Source organism: Equus asinus, chromosome 22 (genome assembly GCF_041296235.1).
Source record: "Equus asinus isolate D_3611 breed Donkey chromosome 22, EquAss-T2T_v2, whole genome shotgun sequence".
Lineage (NCBI taxonomy): Eukaryota > Metazoa > Chordata > Mammalia > Perissodactyla > Equidae > Equus > Equus asinus.
In genome coordinates this window covers 21,445,087-21,467,783 of record NC_091811.1, presented here as the reverse complement: position 1 = coordinate 21,467,783, position 22,697 = coordinate 21,445,087, and the positions used below count along the sequence as shown (strand labels likewise).

General features: G+C 34.4%; 2 protein-coding genes across 3 annotated transcripts in view; one reads left to right on the top strand and one right to left on the bottom strand.

Annotated features, from left to right (window-relative positions):
* LOC123280008 (uncharacterized) overlaps positions 1 to 12,529 on the top strand; it is a 41,004-nt gene extending 28,475 nt beyond the window's left edge. Inside the window, exon 6 of one of the 2 annotated variants that reach the window (XR_011497160.1) lies at positions 12,397 to 12,520. The gene's annotated coding sequence lies outside the window, so the exon portion shown is untranslated. Of the gene's footprint in view, positions 1 to 12,396 lie in introns of both variants that reach the window. The other variant, XM_070495113.1, reaches the window with a different exon arrangement.
* Positions 12,530 to 13,045: 516 nt separating this feature from the next.
* LOC106837406 (killer cell lectin-like receptor subfamily E member 1) lies at positions 13,046 to 21,509 on the bottom strand. The gene is made up of 7 exons (XM_014850920.3): positions 21,372 to 21,509; positions 19,870 to 20,070; positions 16,335 to 16,448; positions 16,064 to 16,102; positions 15,229 to 15,377; positions 14,282 to 14,382; positions 13,046 to 13,190 (listed from the first exon to the last, which is right to left on the bottom strand). Exons 2-7 carry the CDS (start codon positions 20,054 to 20,056, stop codon positions 13,046 to 13,048), a joined length of 735 nt encoding a protein of 244 aa, XP_014706406.2. The 5' UTR covers positions 20,057 to 20,070; positions 21,372 to 21,509.
* Positions 21,510 to 22,697: the final 1,188 nt, after the last annotated feature.

Here is a 22,697-nt window from a genome sequence, read left to right as displayed (position 1 = left end):
AAAAATATATGTATGCTAGGGCTCATAGGACAGAGGTCATGAATTACAGTAAGTTTGGAGATTAAACTTTAACTACAGGCACCCCTCGGAGATCTTGTGGGTTCAGTTCCAGAGCAGCACAATCAAGTGAATATCGCGATACAGTAGGTCACACAAATTTTTTGGTTGCCATGAATATAAAAGTTATGTTTACACAACACTGTAGTCTATTAAGTGTGCAAAAGAATTATGTCTAAAAAAATAAAGTACATACTGTAATTACAAAATACTTTAGGGGGCAGCTCACAGGAGTGGACCTATACACCTCCTATCAAGCCATGCTGTGGCAGCACCACACATACAAAGTAGAAGAAGATTGCCACAGATGTTAGCTCAGGGCCAATCTTCCTCATCAATACAAACCCCAAAACTTTATTCTTAAAAAATATTAACCATCATCTGAGCCCATCTTCCTCTATTTTATATGTGGGACACCTGCCAAACCACGGCTTAGCCAAGTGGTGCCATGTCCGCACCCGGGATCTGAACCAGCAAAACCCCAGGCCACCGAGGTGGAACGTGCGCACTTAACCACTGCACCACCAACTAGCTCCAGACTCTTCTTTTCACAAATGATTTCTCTGTAGAGTGTGATGCTGTTTGACAGCGTTTACCCACAGTAGAACTCTTTCAAAATTGGAGTCAACCCTCTCAAACCCTACCACTGCTTTATCAACTAAGTTTATGTAATATTCTAAATCCTTTGTTGTCATTTCAACAGTCTTCACAGCATCTTCACCAGGAGTAGATTCCATCTCAAGAAACCACCTTCTCTGCTCATCCATAAAAAGCAACTCCTCATGTGTTAAAGTTTCATCATGAGATTGCGGCAATTCAGTCACATCTTCCGGGTTAGCTTTTAATTCTAGTTCTTTTGTTATTTCCACCATATCTGCAGTTACTTACTCACTGAGGTCTTGAAACCCTCAAAGTCATCAATGAGAGTTGGAATCAACTTCTTCCAAACTCATCTTAAATGTTGATATTCTGACCTCTTCCCATGAATCACAAATGTTCTTAATGGCATCTACAATGATGAATCCTTTCCAGAAGGTTTTCAATTTTCTTTGCCCAGATCCATCAGAGGAATCACTATCTATGGCGTCTATAGCCTTATGAAATGTATTTCTTAAACAATAGGACTTGAAAATCAAAATTATTCCTTGATCCCTGGGCTGCAGAATGGATGTTGTGTTAGCAGGCATGAAAACATTAATCTTGTACATCTCCATCAGAGCTCTTGGTTGACCAGGTGCACTGTCAATGAGCAGTAATGTTTTGAAAGGAATTTTTTTTCTGAGAAGTGTGTCTCAATAGTTGGCTTAAAATATTCAGTAAACCACGTTGTAAATAGATATGCTGTCATCTAGGCTTTGTTCTTCCATTGAGAGAGCACAGGCAGAGTAGATTTAGCATAATTCCTAAGGGCCCTAGGACTTTTGGAATGGTGAGCATAGGCTTCAACTTAAAGTCATCAGCTCTATTAGCCCCTAACAAGAGAATCAGGCATTGACTTCTAAGCTTTAAAGCCAGGCATTGACTTTTCCTCTCTATCTATGCCAAGTTATACATGGCATCTTCTTTCAACATAAGGCTGTTTTGTCTACATTGAAAATCTGTTATTTAGTGTATCCACCTTCATGAATTATTTTAGCTAGATCTTCTGGATAACGTGCAGCTTCTACATCAGCACTTTCTGCTTCACCTCACACTTTTATGTTATAGAGATGGCTTCTTGCCTTAAACCTCATGAACCAAGCTCTGCTAGCTGCAAACTTTTCTTCTGAAGCTTCCTCACCTCTCTTAGCCTTCACAGAATTGAAGAAAGTCAGGGCCTTCCTCTGAATTATGTTTTGGCTTAAGATAATATTGTTACTGGTCTGATCTATGCAGACCACTAAAACCATCTCCATATCAGAAATAAGGCTGTTTTGCTTTCTTATTATTCTCCCTCCCCCTGCTCTGTTCATACCTCAGGGTGTTGATTTACGCAAAATACACTTCACAGTTTCCTTGGCCAACCAGCTTCCAGTTAGATTCAGTCAACAGGAACAACTGACTTACATTTGGAAGGTGGAAAGGGGGGAGAAGGCTGGTGTTTTTTCCTTTCTCTCTCTGCTTCAGGGTATGTCTCCTGCCATGGCCACTCATGCTACATGGTTTTAACTTCTGCCAAATGACAACTACCTCCTCTTCCCACCAGGCACCATCCACTGTGGTCCCAGTTCCCAAAACGTGACTCTGGGAAAGCCATTTGTTCTCTCAGTTCCTCCAGCCCTAGGAATGGTATCAGCTTTCTGTAATGCTCATCTCTGGGTTGTCCTCTTTGTCGTGTTTGTCTTTTCATGTTTCCCAGCTACTTTGTACATATGTTCCTGTATTCAGTTCCCTCTATTTCAGGATCTGGCATGGGCTTATTTGCCTGCCTGGAACCTCATAGGTACACCATCTTCCTTCAAATATGATCAACTATTTGCCACACCCTTGTTCCCCTGACTATTCCTTTGGTCCGTTCCCTCCCCTTCTTCACCTCATTCACTCCTCTCCAGTCACAATGCCTTCTTTCTATTCCTCAGACATGCCGTTCAATCTACATCACAGAGCCTTCACACTGTAGACTTCCTCCTCCAAATAATTTAGAGGCTCGCTCCGTCATTTCACTCAGACCTTGCTTAAATGTCACTCACCTAGGCTGTGACTACTTCCCTGACCACCTTTTCTAAATGTGTACCCCCATCATTCCATATAATCTACAACATTTCCTACACAGATAAAGAAGCCCAAGTTCCTTCACAGAACCAACAACTGAAATTCAAATCTAAAATGACCCAATATTTTAAATCTACTCTTATATGTAAATTTTATTAAGTGTATTTTTATTGGATGTCTGTATCTTTATGGTAAGTTTTTATGATTATAAATACTGAGATTGATCAAGATTATAGACAGTGTTATAGAGATCAGATAGTTTTATTTTAACAAATACAAAGGAAAAAATGACATAAAACCTTAGAAGACATGAGTCTCATTTCAACTGGAAACCTAGATGGTCTGGGAAGACTGAAACTAGACGAGATCAGAGGTTATTGATTTTTTTTAAAAAACACAGATAAAAAGGTTTATAATTGCATGGGAGTCAGTGTGACTCAAGATTCAAAAATTCTATTCCTATAACAGGAACAATTGTAATAAGTCAGACACTGTCTATGTAAGTTTAGTTTTGAGTCAAAAATAACTAGGCACTATAAGAACACATCTGTTATATTGGAAGGGCTGAAAGCAACTTACTTTTTTTCTCTCAATTTCGCTTTAAACTTTAAACATAAGCTTGCTCTTTCCATGTTTCCATTCAGTCTCCAATAATATAAGTAATTCTCAGATAGTTCAAATCGTTTACCCATTTTCAGCACAGGACCATTTATTTCAATAATTCATATCCTCAGTTCAGAATAATAACAAAATTATTTTATTCAAAGTTAAAGTTTCTCTTAATCAAAAAATTCCTGGAGACAAATAAAAATGAAAATACATGTCAAAATTTATAGGATACAGCAAAAGCAGTTCTAAGAGGGAAGTTTATAGCAATGCAGACCTACCTCAACAAACAAGAAAAATCTCAAATAAATAATCTAGCAGTGCACCTAAAGGAAATGGGGAAAGAGGGAAAAACAAAGCCAAAAATCAGTAGAAGGAAAGAAATAATAAAAATAAGAGCAGAAATAAATGAAATACAGACCAAAAAAATAGAAAAAATCAATGAAACCAAGAGCTGGTTCTTTGAAAAGATAAACAAAATTGACAAACCTTTAGCTAGACTCACCAAGAAAAAAAAAGAGAATGTTCAAATAAATGAAATCAGAAATGAAAGAGGACAAATTACAACAGACACCTCAGAAATACAAGAGATTGTAAGAGAATACTATTAAAAGCTATATGCCAACAAATTGGATAATCTAGAAGAAATGGTAAATTCTTAGACTCATACAACTTTCAAAAACTGACTCAAAAGTAAATAGAAAATTTGAATAGACTAATCACCAGTAAGGAGATCAAAACAGTAGTCAAAAACCTTGCAAAGAATAAAAGTCCAGGACCAGATGGCTTCCCTGGTGAATTCTACCAAACATTCAAAGAAGACTGAATACCTATCCTTCTCAAATTCTTCCAAAAAATTGAAGAGGAGGAGAAGCTTCCCAACTCATTCTAAAAAGCCAACATTACCATGATGCCACAACCAGACAAGGACAACACAAAAAAAGAAAATTACAGGCCAATATCACTGATGAACATCGGAGCAAAAATCCTCGACAAAACACTAGAAAATCAAATACAATTCATTAAAGAGATCATACACCATGATCAAGTGGGATTTATTCCAGAGATGCAGGAATGGTTCAACATCTGCAAATCAATCAAAATGATACACCACATTAACCAAATGAAGAATAAAAATGACATGATCCTCTCAAAAGATGCAAAGAAAGCATTTGACAGGATACAGCATCCATTTATGATAAAACTCTGAATAAAGTGGGTATAGAAGGAAATTACCTCAACATAATAAAGATCATACATGATAAACCCATAGCTAATATCATTCTCAATGAGAAAAACTGAAAGCTATCCCTCTAACAACAGGAACCAGGCAAGGACGCCCATTTTCACCACTCTTATTTAACATAGCATTGGAAGTACTAGCCAGAACAATAAGGCAAGAAAAGAAATAAAAGGGTCCAAACTGGAAAGGAAGATGTGAAACGGTCATTATTTGCAGATGACATGATTTTATATATAGAAAACCCTAAAGAATCCACCAAAAAATTTTTAGACATAATAAAGTTGCAGGATACAAAATCAACATACAAAAATCAGTTGTATATCTATACACTAACAACAAAGTAGCAGAAATAAAAATTAAGAATACAATCCCATTTAAAATTGCAATGAAAAGAATAAAATACATAGGAATAAACTTAACCAAAGAGGTGAAAGACGTATACACTGAAAACTATAAAACATTGTTGAAAGAAATCTAAGAACACACAAAGAAGAAATGGAAAGATATTCCACGCTCTTGGATTGGAAGCATTAACATAGTTAAAATGTCCATACTTCCTAAAGCAAACTGCAGATTCAATGCAATCCCTATTAAAGTTCCAATGACATTTTTCACAAAAATAGAATGAAGCATCCTAAAATTTATATGGAACAACAAAAGACCCTGAATAGGCAAAGTAATCCTGAGAAAAAACAACTAAGCTGGAGGTATCACATTCCCTGATTTCAAAATATACTACAAACCTATAGTAATCAAAACAGCATGGTACTACAAAAGCAGACACACAGATCAATGGAATAGAATCAAGAACCCAGAAATAAACCCACACATATATGGACAGCTAATTTTTGACGAGAGTGCCAAGAATGTACAATGGAGAAAGGAAAGCCTCTTCAATAAATGATGTTGGGAAAACTGGAGAGCCACATGCAAAAGAATGATAGCAGACCTTTATCTTACACTTTACACAAAAATTAACTCAAAATGAATTAGACTGGAATGTAAGACCTGAAACCATAAAACTTCTAGAAGAAAATATAGGCAGTACGCTCTTTGACATCAGTCTTAGAAGAATATTTTCAAGTACCATGTCTGATCAGGCATAGGGAAACAAAAGAAGAAATAAACAAATGGGACTACATCAAACTAAAAAGCTTCTGCACAGCAAAGGAAATCATCAACAAAACAAAAAGTCAACGTAACATATGGGAGAAGATATTTGCAAACCATATATGTGATAAGGGGTTAATATCCAAAATATATAAAGAACTCATACATCTCAAAGACATAAAAATTAACAATCCAGTTAAAACATGGGTAAAAGATCTAAACAGACATTTTTCCAAAGAAGATATACAGATGGCCAACAGGCACATGAAAAGAGTTTTAACATCACTAATTATTATGGAAATGCAAATCAAACTACAATGAGATATCACCTCACACCCATCCAAATGGCTATAATTAACAAGACAAGAAATAAAAAAGTGTAGGATAGGATGTGGAGAAAAAGGAACTCTCATACACTGCTCGTGAGAGTGTAAACTAGTGCAGCCACTATGGAAAACAGTATGGAGATTCCTCAAAAAATTAAGAATAGAACTACCATACAACCCAGCTATTCCACTGCTGGCTATTTATCCAAAGAACATGAAAACACGAATGTGTAAAGATACATTCACCACTATATTCACTGCAGCATTATTCACAAGAGCCAAGACTTGGAAGCAACCTAGGTACCCATCAAGGGATGAAGAAGATGTAGTATATATACATAATGGAATACTACTCAGCCATAAGAAACAATGAAATCTGGCCATCTGTGACAACATGGATGGAACTTGAGGGTATTATGCTAAGCAAAATAAGTCAGAGGGAGAAAGTCAAATACCGTATGATCTTACTCATAAAAAGAAAACAACAACACACAAACACATAGAGACAAAGATTTGGATTGGTGGTTATGAGAGAAAGAGAGTAGGAAGGAGGATGAAAGGGGTGATTAGGCACATGTGTATGGTGATGGATTATAATTAACCTTGGGTGGTGAACATGACAATTCTATACAGAAATTGAAATATAATGTTGTACATCTGAAATTTATAATGTTATAAATCAATGTTACCGCAATAAAAAAATAATAATAAATAAAGTTTCTTTCCTTCCTTCAACTTTAACTTCACTCAGGCTATGACACTTGCAGATGAGAAGGGATGTATTTAACTTTTCCCACTCCTCACTTAATTTTTTTTTTTGGCCCCAGCCTTGATAATATTGGTTCTCCCCTCTCCAAACATGTAGAGAAAGATGCATGAAAAACACATAAGGAACAGAGAATTTCTCATTTTCTTGACACTATGCTCTCTGGATATGGGAGAAACTCAAATTCTGAGTCTTCATCTCAGGGCAGGGTCTCAGGGATTTCTTGGAAAATCCCCTTGGAGCCCTGTACCTGCAGCTCTCCTCACATAGGCAATGAACCTTCACTAGTTTGTTGTCTGGTTACAATCATTCCCTCAAACCAAAGGCATTCTGTGTTCTATATATTCTGTTCAAACTTTACAACCCCCCAGACAATCTTCTTATATAGTACATGTATTTGTTTGCTATTGCTGCTATAAAAAAATCACCAGAAATTTAGGGGATTAAAACAACAGAAATGTATTCTCATAGTTTTGGAGGCTGCAAAGTGGAAATGAGTCTTACAGAACTAACATCAAGGTTTCATCATGACTGGCTTCTTCTACAGGCTTCAAGGGAGAAAGTCTTGCTTGTTTTATTCTCTTCTTGTGACTCCCTTGACTTGTGTAGCATTCCTTGACTTGCGGTTACATCACTCCATTCTCTGTTTCCATGGCCACACTGCCTTCTCCTCTTCCATAGTCAAAGCACTTTCAGCTTCCCTCTTATAAGGACACTTGTGTTTATTAGGGCGCATCTGGATAATCTGGGATAATCTTCCCATCTCAAGATCTTTAACATAATCTCATGTGTAATATCCCTTTTGCCATAGAAGGTAACATTCACAGGTCCCAGGGATTAAGACTTAGATATCTTTGGGGCCACTAGTCTGTCACAGAATCCAGGAGACCCCAAGTTGCTTTTCACCTTCAGGTAGGCTCCTTTTAGTACAAAAGAAACACTCAGACATAGTTTAACCCAGTATTGGCACATGTATAATGTGTTCCCAATGGAGCTTTCATGACTCTGACATCATAATCTACTTCATTGTATGGTTGTCAATCTCATTTTGCACACCCTCACCACCATGTCTATTTTCCATGCTTCTTTGCTGCATTCTGTTCCGGTGAAGCTGAACTCTAACAACTGCATGCTGCAGTCTTCCTTGCCCTCTGGCTTCTGGCTGGTTTCAGCCATTGGGAGATATTGGTGGAGATCAGAAAGTGGAAGGAGAAAGTGGATAAATTATTTCTCAAGCTTCCTCTTTGCTTGGCCATGTCCTGGCAATGGCTAGAATCTCTCCTATGAGATCTTGGCGGCGTCTTACATTCAACAATGAAGCACAATGTGATCCTTATCCTGTCACACTACACAATGTGGCCTAGAATATAGGTTGCTTGAAAAAGAGCTATTTGCCATGAAATTATTATTAAGAAATCAAAATCTGGATTCTGATAGGGTGTCCTATTGTATCTTTCTACAATTTTCACTGCTAAAAATTATTTGCCAAAAATTATATAAAAAATAATTATGTCTAATATAGCATATTGTGATCTTTCTTTCCCCAGACAATGTGATAAGAAATTCTTTGTACTTAATCCAGTAATCATTTTCTTTTAGTTTAAGCATAATGCATCTGGTTAACATACTCTAGATATATAAAAAGTGGTGCTTACACATCCACTCACAGTACACTTCTTTTTATAGAACACTTCCAACCACAGTGTTGCTGGCACTCAAAAGAGGATTTAGCACCTAGACAACTCTTGATATTGTTGTAATGATTCTTAGGATTGTAAAAGGGGGTAATGGGAGAAGATAATTAAATTTTTAATGAGAAAGAATGACAAGATTTTACTTCAGAATGTATTGGAAGTCAATCCTGTGTAATGTCAAGAAGCAGAAGATTTAGTTCAAAAGAAGAGAAGAAAATAAAAACTGAGATTTACAAGCTTGGATGTGAGTGAGGGATCATTATGCAGTTTGTCACAGAAGTGTTATTATCTGTTAGACACACATCATCACAGGTAAAACATTAACTTCAGAATCATGACTCGATTTTCCTCTGGAAAAGGAGGGAAGAATGAAGGAAGAGACAGATGACAATGTGAAATAATATGAGGCTGGAAAAATGTTTGATATAATGAAAATGAGATATAACACGAGGAGGAAGAAATCATTGATGCAAGTCATACATATGACTATGTAAATGTTATAGTCACATTCTGAATGATATATTTATTGCCTAGAGATGTCTTCCTGAGTGAGTATATTGAGGTGGCATGCGTTTTAGAAGAAAATAATAGGGAAGTAAACGCACATCAGGCACAACTCCTGAACACCTCTCATACTGCTGATTTATATAAAACAGAATCTTTTGAAATCTTGAATTATTTTCCCTTAGAGAATTAAATTGTGATTGGACAAGAAAGTTTCAAAATAGAAATGCAAACATTTATATTAGAGAAAGAGAAAGCTAGACCATGAGAACATGAAAAAATAATTTTTGAAATAATAAGTGGATGAAAAGGGTATGATTTGTAGACCATATTGAAAGAAGCAACCCATTCTTAGTAATCAGTAACAAAAGCTCTGTATTTAAATAGCAGTTTTAGGAAGAACATAATTTAAAACTAAAAATTTATTTTAAAATAATAGTAAGGATTTAAAAGTCCATGGTTATCATGAAACAAAAGCTTATGGGATAAACAACAGAACCAATAGAATATAAAGAGAATTCAAGACAACACCTACTCAGGGATTGTGTTAAATATAAGATGTATTCACATTATTTCTTTAAAGAAATAGAACTAGAAATGGATGCCAAATCCTTGCTATATATTCTTTATTTTTGGTTGAAAATACAAACACACACACACATGCACACACATATCTTTCTGGGGACAGCCTCATTCAGTGACCAAATTGTCTTACTAAGAAGTAAGGAAAGTCAGAAATTTCTTTCATAAATTTTTGAAGAGGCCATACTAAAACTCAGCAACAATCAGATGCCTAAGGGTGGTAGGGAGACTGGAGGTCTATTAAATACCTTTACTGTTATCCATTTTTAGTGGCTTCTCTATCAAAATGGGCACCATTGTCAGAATGTAAATAATCTCAAAAGCTGAAAACCTGACACAGATTATATTAATGGACTAAAACAGTGTGGATGTAATTGGTTGATCAGACTGGAATAGTAACACTATTACCCATAAAAGTGCTGACAGTAGTGAGGCACCATTGATAACTCCAAGAAAGTGTCAAATATCTGACGTAATTAATCTGCCAGGAGTGGGTGAAAGCAATGCCTTGTGCTTTATGGTCTCTTCCATCAGAAAACAGGGTCAACAATGGGAGTCACAAGTCAGGCATGCAGTGGAAGCCTCTGCAATCAGAAACAGAATCCCATACTCCGTGCCAGTCTATGATTGCACTGCATCACAAACCTGATTGAAATCCATGAAGATGGTGAAACTAACTCATCACTTCATGAAGACTGCCAAAGGAAATCTAGGACACCAAAAATAAAATACTCACCAGCTTAGGGAAACAAATTCAGCATAAATTAGTATCATTCATTGTCTGAAATCTGAATACCACACTTAATAACATGGATGAATTTCAAAAACACTACACTGAGGAAAAAAATGTATTACACAAAGAGGACATGCTGCATCATCCAAATTCTTGCAAAAGAATGCACAAAACTAATCTATACTAGAGAAACATCAGAACAGTGGTTGGCTCTGGGGAGAAGGTAGGGATCTGGAATGAGCTTGAAGGAATCTACTGGGAAACAGTAATATTCTTCGTCTCGATCAAGGTTTGCTACAGATGTATGGCAAACTCCTTGAAAGGTACACTAAGATTTGTGGATTTCATCATATATAAATTCTGCTTCAAAAGACAAAGTGAATCATAAACAAAAATTGAAATTTAGCTAGTGATATACATGTTGTAGTACTCAGAAGGAATAATGCTGATATCTGGAAATTCTTTTGAAACGCACAAAAAACAAGATGTATTGATGGATGGATAAAAGGACGTAGAGACTGACAGATATGTGATAGAGAAAGTACAATAAAACGTTAATGGTACAATCCAGGTGGTGGGTATACCTATGTTTGCTGTAAAATTCCTTCATCTTTTCTGTTTAGAAATTTTCACAGTATAGTGGAGGGGAGATCTAAATGGCAATGCTTAACTTTATTTCTGTGGTTCCAGTCTCTTCTTCCAATGATAATATTGGCATATACTTCAGGGATATTTGGGTGAAATATGTATAATTATGTGTGATATTTTGTGAGTTTCTACATATAATTCAGTTACATTATTCACTGACTTCCAATCAGGGAGAGCTGTAACATGGCCTGTAACATGAACTGTAACTGTAACATGACAGCACTTCAGATATGACCATTCAACAGTTGGTAACAAAAAAAGAACGAGTGCTACATTGTTATAAATAATCATGTAACTTTTAAAGAATAAAGCTGAAAAGTTTACAAATTCCTACTTATAAAAGATGATATATAATTAACAACACCACATTAAATAAACACAAACTCCTATATATAATAACAGTTTTATTTAGTTTTCTTGAAAATAAAACTTCCCTTTTTCTTCAGTACAGTTTACAGAGAATGCTTACACATTCTTGCCCATTTTGTTATTGCTATCTTTCTGTGTCTACATACTTCCTTGTTTTTTTGCATATTTTTTGTCAAGCCTTGGAAGAGTTTGTAACCCATATTTAATGGTAATCATATTTTATAACAGCAGGAATTAATAAACTTTTGTGGGGGATTATTTTTTAATTTTTTTATTAGTGTCAAAACTCTGAGAATTTTTACTTTTCTAGTGACCCCATAGTCTATAAAGCGTAGTTGGCCACCCTCCCTTCACGTGGGCTTAGAAAAGACCTTATATGCTAAATGTATATTCCTTGAAATAAGGAAGAATATTGGCATCTCAGAAATAAAAACAATTATCTATTGCAAAAACAGAGTGTCTATTTCTCTTGACAACAGTGCCTGAATTTTATAGCAGTTGGGATTTTCAGAATAGTCTTCTCTCTACCCACAAGTTCTTCTCTCTATCCATTCTGTTACCATAAATGTCCTGTATTGACAAATTTGCATGCATATATTAATATTGCAAGTAAACTCTCTTTAGAAAATTCCCATAAAGATACATACCAAAGTAAAGACTTAAACTCTGAAAAATTCCTACTGATCTGCTTTTTTGTTTAAAATGACCATCTGGGAAGGGACACATTTAGAGGAAAAAAGTATTTAACTAGATGTTGTGGAGTGGAAGGAACTAACACTGAATAGAGTGCCTAATTCTTCTGTCATTATCATGTTGTTTCTGGAATAGTAAAATAGGGACATTGATAAAACATAATTTTTTACTCTTTGTATATAATCATAGTACAAGTCTTATGGAACAAACAAAGAAGGTGTTTACTGTATCAATATGTGTAGAAGCCATAGAATCTTATCAAACTAAGAGAAGAGAAAGCGCAGCTTGACATCAATATTGTTTTAATAATTCTAAAGCCTTTGATACAATTAAACTGAAATAATTACTAATTATTTATTTTTTATTTTTAAAAGGTCCTATGTAATAGAACAACTTAAGAAAATAAAAATTCAACAATGAAGATTTTAAAGCAAAGCCCTCTGTACCACATTAGCATCTGTGAGTCTGATTAGTTGTCTCAGAGTCACCACATTACAGAGTAAGTTGGACTCTCGGATAGTAATCAAGCTGAAAATTAATTTCCAAAAATTTATAGAACAATTCTATTTCCTGTGTGGTTATACTAATTTCTACTTCTGGTATAACAGTTCTGTGTGTTATTGCCTAACAATATATTTTCACAATTTTGTAGACAAAAAGAGCAATATATATATATCAGGGACAATAGTGCAACCTTACATAAGACAGCCTGTTTAATATCCAATAAAGTCTAACCTTAATTCATTGTCTAATCCAGAAAATATTTAATGTCTCCTAATGTGCATACACATAAAATATATCCTCCTAAATATTGTCACAGTGTCACTTCATGAAAAGTCATCTAAATCAAAATTTTATTCATTCACCAAAATTTTAGTACACTTTTTAAATGGCATTGTTGTATATTTTTAGAAGATTCTATTTTTATTAAACCAAAGGTATAAATTTACTTATTTTCTCCCTAGAACAAGAAAGTCAACACTGGCAATGCTATCAAGACATAGGGTTAGATAAAAGTACTTTTCATCTTTCCAGTGAATTTATAGAATAAATAAGAGGATTCTTACAAATGTAGGTTTGTTTAAGTTCGCACTTTTCACCTAAGTAAGTATCTCTTGATTTGTAAGATAGACAGAGCTGTTCTTTTTGAGGTGTAGGAGGAGAAAACCTAAAAGACAAAAAATGTCACAGTCTTCATGGAATTCTATAACATGCAAATACCAAAGAGAAGAAATATAAAACTTTCATTTTAAAAGTTAAATATAAATTTTAAAAACATAATTTATATGTAATTGAACTGAATTTCTATTAGTAGCACAGATAAATAAGATCTTTATAAATTTAAAAGTTATTGATATTATTACAGGATCTTAAATATTAACAAAAATACAACTAGGAATAAGAGTCTAAGAGGATGGAAAGTGTGCTGATTGTCAGGCAGATTAAAAATAAAATAATAAAAGCCCTATGAACAACAGGCCTAAGAAATTTTTCTAGTGGAGAAAAAAACATTTTTAGGCTCCATAGTCTTTACGCTCATAAAAAATAGAATATAAAAAAGCCAGAAGACTTTAAGGATATATCAATGGCCTAGAAGTCAGGCCTTATAGAACGATGTGGTTAGTGAGAAAGTTAGCAGACTAAGCCATGATTTGTGTTATGGGTTGAATTGCATCCCCTTAAAACGCATATGTTGATGTCCTAACCCCTAGTACCTCAAAATGTACTGTATTTGGAGATAGAGTCTTTAAAGAAGTAATTAAGGTAAAATGAGGCTATTAGGGTGGGTCTTAATGCAATATGGCTGATGTCCTTTTAAGAAGAGGAAATTTGGGCACAGACACAGGGAGGACCATGTGAAGAAACAGGAAGATGATGGACATCTGCAAGCCAAAGAGAGAGGCCTCAGAAGAAACCAACCCTGACAACACCTTATCTTGGACTTCTAACCTCCAGGACTGTGAGAAAATGAATTTCTGTTGTTTAAGCTACCCAGTCAGTGGTGCTTTGTTATGACAGCCCTAGCAAACTGATACGGAAAGTCTCAGGAGAGAGCTAATGAAGAAACTGAGTTGTGTTACCTGCTTCTGGAATCCATAATGCTGTATACAAGATTGGATTTCAGCTACTGTCTCTTTTCTCAATTCCCCAAATATATTTGAAATTATCCCTCAGCTCTCTTGATTTCTGTTATTTTGGGCAAACGCAACAATTAAACCAAGGATAGAGAAGGTTTCATTATGTCAGGGAGATACTTACATATCAGAGGACAGAATCGAATCATTTTCCCATAGCCAGTGCTTGCCAATTCCATTATGGTAGACTCCAATCCAAAAGAAAGATTTTAAAGAGAAGAAATGCTGGTGGTAGGGAAATAGATACAAAGTTTTCATTATTATCTTTTCAGCAACTGCATGGAAGTACCTTAAAAAAAACCAACATCATATTCATGTTTCTTTAGTTCATCCAGTACACAAACTCATTAATGCATGCTATATTCCAAGATGCTAATGATACAGCAATGAACACCACAAATTCCTGCGCTCGTGAGAGGTATAGAAAATAAACAAATGAAAAGTAGTAAAAAGATAGTGTTGGTTTGGGGCATAAGGGAGTGAGCTTTTTAAAAGAATAGCAGTGCCCTCATAGACATCTTGAAGATTAATTTTACCCCCAGTGTCTATCTCCTCTCTCTTCAGGTGTGAGATAGACAAAGTCTTCTCTATCAGGAGAATTTATACAGTGGGTACTTTAACTCGATGCTGATGTACATTGTAGGAGTGAGGGAAAGCTCTCCCATCTTCTCACATAGTGTTCTAGATTCTGATGCACTGATCAATCATGGTAATAGCCTTTAGACCACAAAGCTATAACATCTCAGCATTAGGCTATATCAGGTTCTTTTTTCTCTGACTGAGATTGTCTTTGTAATAACTATCTCCTTCTAAACTCATTATTTATACCATTTTTTACATTAGGGACATTCTAAATATTATTTCAAAAAATTTTTCTTTTTACGTAATGTGTAGATTTCATGCCACATTTTGTGTGTGAAACTTGAAACAAAAGATAAACTAGTTATAGCCTTCAGCCATTTGTCTAGTGCTGAAGTCAAGTAAATGTAAATGACTCTTCAGTTTAATTCAGTTAATCAGCTTCATGTATGTCACATACAATTATGATGCTCAGTTAAAATAAGAACTTACCATCTCCTCCCTGTTTATCTTTATGAGACTGGAATTTAGAGATGAGCAGGCACGTTGACTCTCTCTCCATGTTAACCTCTCCTTGGAGAAGTAGTAACACCCGCATCTGAACCAAACCCAATTCTTTGGACAAGAATGACAACGAGGTCCTAGACAAAGATTCTCCATCATTGCATTGAATAAACTGACAAAGCGTCATTTTGTTTATTGTTTTTTAAAACACACCTTGCAAATGGAAATATACTTTTTGTAATTATGGTAGCATTATGTGAAGAAACAAAAGTGAATTATAACAAAATTATGAATTATAAATAAAAACTTCTGTTTTTATTTTTCTCTCAACTTGCTGCTACATTTTAGATTCTTTATATATCATATAACACAACTCAACCAGGGTCTATTCATCTAAGGAGTAGTTGAGCCACTAGTTTTCTTACCTCCGTACCATTATAGCACTTATCGACTGCAATGTCTTCACCATACATCACCATTAGATTAATTTTTGTTGAAATTTTGCCCTTTTAATACAAACTCTACCTCTCTAAAATGTATGCTTCCAGCAATTATTTCTACTTCCATACAAACCTATGAAATCTTACAAGAATTTCTAAAAAAATAAAGCCTTACCTCTGCCTTCTTATGTTGCAGTTAATCACATAAACTTATGTTTCACAAGACTCTAAGTTATTTAATCGCTGCGACTATGCCTTATATTTTCTACTACACATACCAGAGTACGTTGCCTAGCAAAGGTGCTATGTCTGTGGAGCTGGTACAAATAATACTCTTCTGCTTAAATCAGCGTAAGAAATTAGGTTATAAAACCAGTGCCTACCTTTTTGCTGGATTGTGAGAGATGATTGTTTAGGAGATGCTACAAAAATAATCAAATATCATAATTAGATCTTGCTTTAAATTGAAACATCAAAATGAAATATTAAAAGACTACATTCTATAAGAGCTAATCAGCAACTTTAAAGAAAATAAAAAAGGAAGAATTTTGATGAGATAAAATTGTTCTAAGACTAGTATCTGCTTAACATAGTCTATAAATAAATAATGTTCCTAAAGGGGAAGACAATTTAACAGACTCAATAGTTACTTACAGTTTGCAGTAAAGACAGCCACTGCAACAGCTATGGCCATCAGGAGAAGGCACGTGATGCCCAGGACCATAGAAATAAGCCTCCACGGGTGAGGTGAGGAATCTCTTGAAAGAACTAAAAACACAAGCAGAATCAAAAACAAAAGGAGTAATTGGAGCAAGAGGACAGGACAAATAGTAAATATAATGATTATAGAGCAGTTTACAGTGAAGAATGCATTCAAATACTTGTTAATTCTTGATCCTCACAAGCCAGTGAAATACTTTTACTCAATTTTAGATAATTATGAAATAACTGAGGTAAAAATCTCATTTTTTACATAAGTTATTTGTCTAAGATGACAATCAATTAATAGCAGAATGAAGCCCCCCGAATTCACTAATTCTGTCTCCAAATCCTACTCTATCATCCCTCCCCACTATAAGGAACAAAAAATGAGCTGAGCATAAATCAGAATGGTAATTGATTCATTTAGGTACTGAGCTCTTCCCTACATGAAAACTAAAAGTGGCTGGATTTTAAATTAGGAAGTCAAATAAGTATCATTTGTTTCTTCTTCCTTCTGCCACTCTTCCCTCTCATCCTTAACTGAATGACCATATATGAAGTTTCACAATGTGTCATGCAAGGATGAGAATCAGTAATGGAGACAGAGAAAGAATGAAATGAGGCATTCGCCCTTTGTTGAATGTATAGTCCATCAGTTAGAGACAGTTGGAAGATCAAAAGCAATAAAATGACAGCTTATTTTGTCATTCCAACTTCGGAATATTAAATACCTAAAAAAATAATCTGTGTGGAACACCTTTATTTTTCATGCTAACTTTCTTTCTCCCACTGAATTTTTCCTCAATAATATTAAGGCATTCATCTCAACTTATTTTCTCCTCATTCATCATTATTGGTATGGCTTAACCACCCATCCTAGACCTAAGGGTGAGTCATCTAAATGGCTGTATTGCCATGAAACATTCATTTTCCACCATATCTGCTAGTTAACTGTTACTCAGCTGAATTAAATTCTACCGTCTCTCTTTCTACTTCTGGGTTAAACATGTCTGATGATGGAAGCCAAACAGCCTGATTTTGATTCACATCAAGGTCTCAAACTTCACTTTGATTCTCAGTCACATTTGACAATTATTTTATTATTCTTGACCAATTTCTCCCATTTTCAGCACTGGTATTTTTTTTTTCAAATAGCCACCACTACTGAGTCATTTCTCCTATGAAAAATGAACGAAGATCAAAAGACAAAGTTTGATGAGGGGAAAATGTCAAAGGCTTAGGTTGCATTTCATTGGTAGACTCTTTGTATTATAATCTCTTTGGGTTTTAATCTATTTGAACTTCCATCAGACCATATATTTCACTTTATTCTCTCTCGTAGCAGAAAACATGGTCCTAAGGTTGTCTCTCATTGAAGCTCTCCCTTGCTTCATAGAACCAACCACAAGCACAGAACAATGTAGAACACAAAACAAAGGAGGCATTGTTCAGGCTACTTGTGCTTAGCCAAACTAGATAGAGATTTATGGCTTAGTAAGGTTCTTCCGAGTTATTTAGGACAGAAAATAAAAGCTGCTTTTAGTGACCACTTCAACAGCATACATCACCCATGTGGTCCTAACAGGTACAATAGCAGCTGTGCTAGAACTATGCTTAGGAATTCAAATTCAGAAGTTTGAGAAATGTCCTTTAACCTTGCTACAAGGTAGAAACACAACAACCTTTTCTGTGAGATTCTATTAAAAGAATCTAATAAAAAGACAGGTAGATTATTTTTATAGTTGGAAAGACTGCTATAAAAATGTTAGTTTTCTCAAATTAAATTATATGAATAAATATAATACAGTTTAAGAAATGTAGTGGGAATTGTTCTGGAACTTGACTAAGCAGATCTAGAGTACTTTTGGAAAAGAGGCAAATGAAACAAATCATGATAATTTTGAAATATAATTAAGGATCTCATCCTGTCCATGATTAAAATTAAGTGGTCTTACTAAGAAAGACTGATTTTTAAAGAGATAGATATAACAGAAATAGGTGTGTCTGAAACAGATTCTAATACATAAAAAAGTTAGAATATGATAAAAGGTGCAACAACAACAAAAATTACCTCACTGACTCACAAAGAAAAATAAACTGACATCAACAATCCTACAGACCCCAATTACTACTATATATAGTTTCAACTTTTTAAATTTGTTTTTAAGTAAAATTTGAAGTATAGAATATATCCAGAAATGTTCACATATGATAAACGTATAGATCAATAATTTTCACAAAATGAACACATCTGTGTAACCATCACCCTAATCATAATATAGAACATTACCAGTGACATCGAAGCTTCCCACAGGGCCCCTCCCAGGACCAAAAGGTAACCACTATCCTTATCTCTATTGCCACCAAATAATTTTGCTCAATTTAAACTTAATATAAATAAAATCAGACAGTATATGGAAGACGTTCATTATGTGGTAATAAATGCAAACTATAAACATAAAGAATATAAAACTACAAGTCCAGAAACATATATAGGTATATGACGAAATGTAGCCTTATGGGTGACTTCCAAAGTGTATAGTTGCCTGTATTTTTAATGTTATCCCTAATGCACATATATTAACTTAATCAACAAGCAATATAAGGACTACTTATAATTTCTTTCTTTAGGAGAAAAATATTCACTTATAATTTTATTATCAATTTCAGACAAACTTACCAAAAAAGTGCTTGTGTTTTTGAAAAAAAAAAATCATTCCAAAAAACAAACTCTTTTTGGAATCTCTGGGATTGGTCTCTGTCACTTCAGAAAGCTCACCAGCCTACAGGCAAGCTTTCTTCTCTTTCCCAGAAAATCGTCAGGTTAGGAAAAGACAACCCTGCAGCAATCAGTCTCAAGATTCCAGAAACAAGCAACAACCCGCAACTTTAACTTCACATCATTAAACCTTATTACACCACGTTTCATTATTATGTTTACTACTACCAAATCCATTTTGTGCTCCAAATTTAAAAGAAATATATTTATGGTTTACTTGTTTCAGGAAATAATTATGTTAGAAGTTATGGCATATTCTGTACGCCACACTCTAGCCCAGAAATCATTCAGTCCAACAATGTTTACTTCTCTCACAATACAGTTCTTGTGTTTCAAAACAAGGTGTCTAGGCCCAGTCCTCTTAAACAGCTGTGGATAGCAACATTTCATTCTTGTTTCAAGGGAATTACTTTCCAAACCTTTTCTATTCAAATTGTACTCTTCCTTTAAAATCTAAGTTAACTTTCACTTTAGCAGTGAAATTTCTAAATGTTCCGAGTGATCTTTTAAATTATTTATGATATTTACCAGTTGGTCCTTGTCATAATCTGCATTAAATTGATACTTAAATTTTTGCTTGTATATTTTCTCTAAGTAGATTTAGAAACTGTTATATTTTTGTATTTCACTAGTACATAGAATAGATCAGTACATAATTTTAGGCATTCTGTACATGTTTACTGAAAACTATATTTTAATATATCTTACCTTGGCCATTGACATCTTCTGCTGTCTTCTTGTGCCATTTTTTATAAGGTTTCTGGTGTCTCAGCTCCTCCTTGGTTAACGGCAATTCATTTGAACTAAATTTATGCTCGATATTATTTTTTGGTGTGTGCTTCTGCTGAGAATCTTTGTATAGTGTAGTATAAATTATAGGTTCCTCATTCATCATTACATAGGGGAAAACTGTGTGGGATAAACAGCTCAAACGTCAGTATATCATTCTATAATTTGGTACATTATATTATAATAAAGAGGGCTGTAATAATTTTAAAAATTTGAGTTGATAAATAGATATGCCTTTTAGCATTCTTGGAAGCATGTTCTTAACAGTTTGAAGCCCCCAATATGAAAAAACATACTATCAAAAACTTAGAAATAAAATAATACTAAAAGAGCTTTTAGGAACTATTTATCTAATTCTTATACAGAGAGTAATTATTGCCTTTAGTACAAAATTTAAAAATTAATTCTAGGTCTCCAATGGAGTCATCTCCAAAAATTCTAAGACCATCCCTCTCTAACATTATTGCAGTTTGCCTCTTGAAATTGAATAATAAAAGACAAAGTTGATGTTTTACTACCATAGAAATCAAAGTGTTATGCTTATTAGCAGTGCTCCCCAGGAAGCACTGCACAATTTCTGATTAAAACATAAGGTTAATAATTGCATTTTAGACTTTTCCTAAGTGACTCCATAATTAAAAACTGACTAATGGACAAATGCTTTTTGTATTATTTTATGATTTAAATAAGACCACAATCCATATATGTGCAGAGCCAATTGACTTATTAGATTCTATATATGTTTATATAAGTCCTCCCTATTATTAAAAAGTAAATAACTGGGGCAGGCCCCGTGGTCGAGTGGTTAAAGTTCTGCACACTTAGATCCAGCGGCCTTACGCTCACAGGTTCAGATGCCAGGCATGGACCTACTCCATCCATCAGCCATGCTGTGGAGGTGTGCCACATACAAAACAGAGGAAGATTGTCACAGATGTTAGCTCAGGGCTAATCTTCCTCAAGCCAAAAAACAAAAAGAGGAAGATTGGCAACAGATGTTAGCTCAGGGTGAATCTTCCTCACCAAAAAAAAAAAAAAGTAAATAACTAAAATAGATTATCTATCAAGATAGTTAAAATTCAAAAATTTGGATAATTTTGTTGTAAATATTTCTTAATATGGGCTATTAGCTTCAGAGCTGGGAAAACACTGGTCGGGAAAAAGTCACTCATCTTCCATTTGAATTTCTCAGAAAAGTTTTATTAAGAAAAATGACTAGACATAAGGTAAAAAATTTTTTAAAACATAGTCAAATAAAGCAAAACTTTGATATCTTGAAGCCAAAAAATATATTATACTTAATTTTTTTATTAATAATATCCACAAACAGAAACAGCACAGAGAAGAAATATCTATTGGTCACATTTTCCAGGAATTTGGGAAGGGAGGATTACAAGGGAACCAGAAATGGTAAAACATACCTGAAGTGAGGAGGGAATTCCTTGTGCTAAGAATTAGTGTGTGTGAGTCTAAGGAAGCAGGACCTGGTAACTTGAAACAGAATGAGAAACTGTGTTCCCCAGTGGAAAAAGTACTTGCTAGGTCATGTTTCAGAAATAACCAACAGGACTTTACACTTTTATTTTTTTTTATCTGTCCTTAGCACCCACAAGATTATCTCACGGATCTTATGTCTTGTAACTTAGGTTAGCTTAGAAAAAAATATTACACGCATTTCATTTCAAGCCATGCTAAATAACAGACTCTGTGAAACAAAAAGAAAGCTGAGATCAAATCTTCTTTTCCAATTAGCATATTTTCACTAAGATTTTCAAATTGGCTTCTTTGAAGCCATGAATTAAATTAGATTAAGTCATAATGGTAATATAAATATTCACGTTTATACTAAAATTTATATGTGGAGACAGAAAAATCATAGCTATCTTGTTTTCTGAAGTTCTCTTGGGATGTACATCTGATCGGTTTCATTCTTTTATCCATTAATTTTTATACTAACTGAAATATTAACCCTTCAAATGTGTTAATTCATTAATACACAAAGTGATTAGCACATAATCATCATAAATGTGATGGATAGACAGATAGATAGATAGATAGATAGATAGATAGATAGATAGATAGGTGGATAGATTTACTGGTATAATCCTAGGACACAAGAACACCTAGCATATAGTACATGCTTAATAAATGTCTGTTGATTCATTGAAAGAATAATGAAATAACTTCACAAATATATATTTACTAATGGTGTAAATAGTGGATAGGAAAAATATAGGATTCTATAAAAATACTTAGGAAAAACTGAACTTTCAGGGAGTCAGGGAAGGCTTCCCTAAGAAAGGGATATTTGGGCAGAGTTAGAAATAATAAGCTAAATTAATTAGTTAAGGGAGAATAAGGAGGTGGTTGAGATCCAGTTAGAAAATATATATATATTTACAAATGGAAAGTGAATAGCAACATAATATACTTAAAACTAATAATATCAGTAATGGTATTAAATGTAAATGGTTTAAACAATGAAACTACAAAACAAAGAGTAGACTTCAGTTACCAGCCAAGATAGAATAAAATGGATGAGATTTATACTTCTGTATGAAACAACCAAAAATAATAAAGAAACAGATAAAAGATATTAAACACTGTTTCAGACACTGAACATCTGGCAGCACAGGACAGTGATTCTTGCAAAATGGAAAACAAATTATATGAGCTTATGATTGCCACAGCTAACTGACTTGAGAGTTTCCAAACCACAGCACAGGAAAGGGGAATTCTGGTGAAGC

Coding starts and splice junctions, on each gene's coding strand:
- LOC106837406 (XM_014850920.3), bottom strand. CDS start 20,056: ATGATGAATGAGGAACCTATAATTTATACTACACTATACAAAGATTCT. Junction 16,449..19,869: donor AGAAGATGTCAATGGCCAAG/GTAAGATATATT, acceptor TTGTGTTTTTAG/TTCTTTCAAGAGATTCCTCA. Junction 16,103..16,334: donor GGCTGTCTTTACTGCAAACT/GTAAGTAACTAT, acceptor TTATTTTTGTAG/CATCTCCTAAACAATCATCT.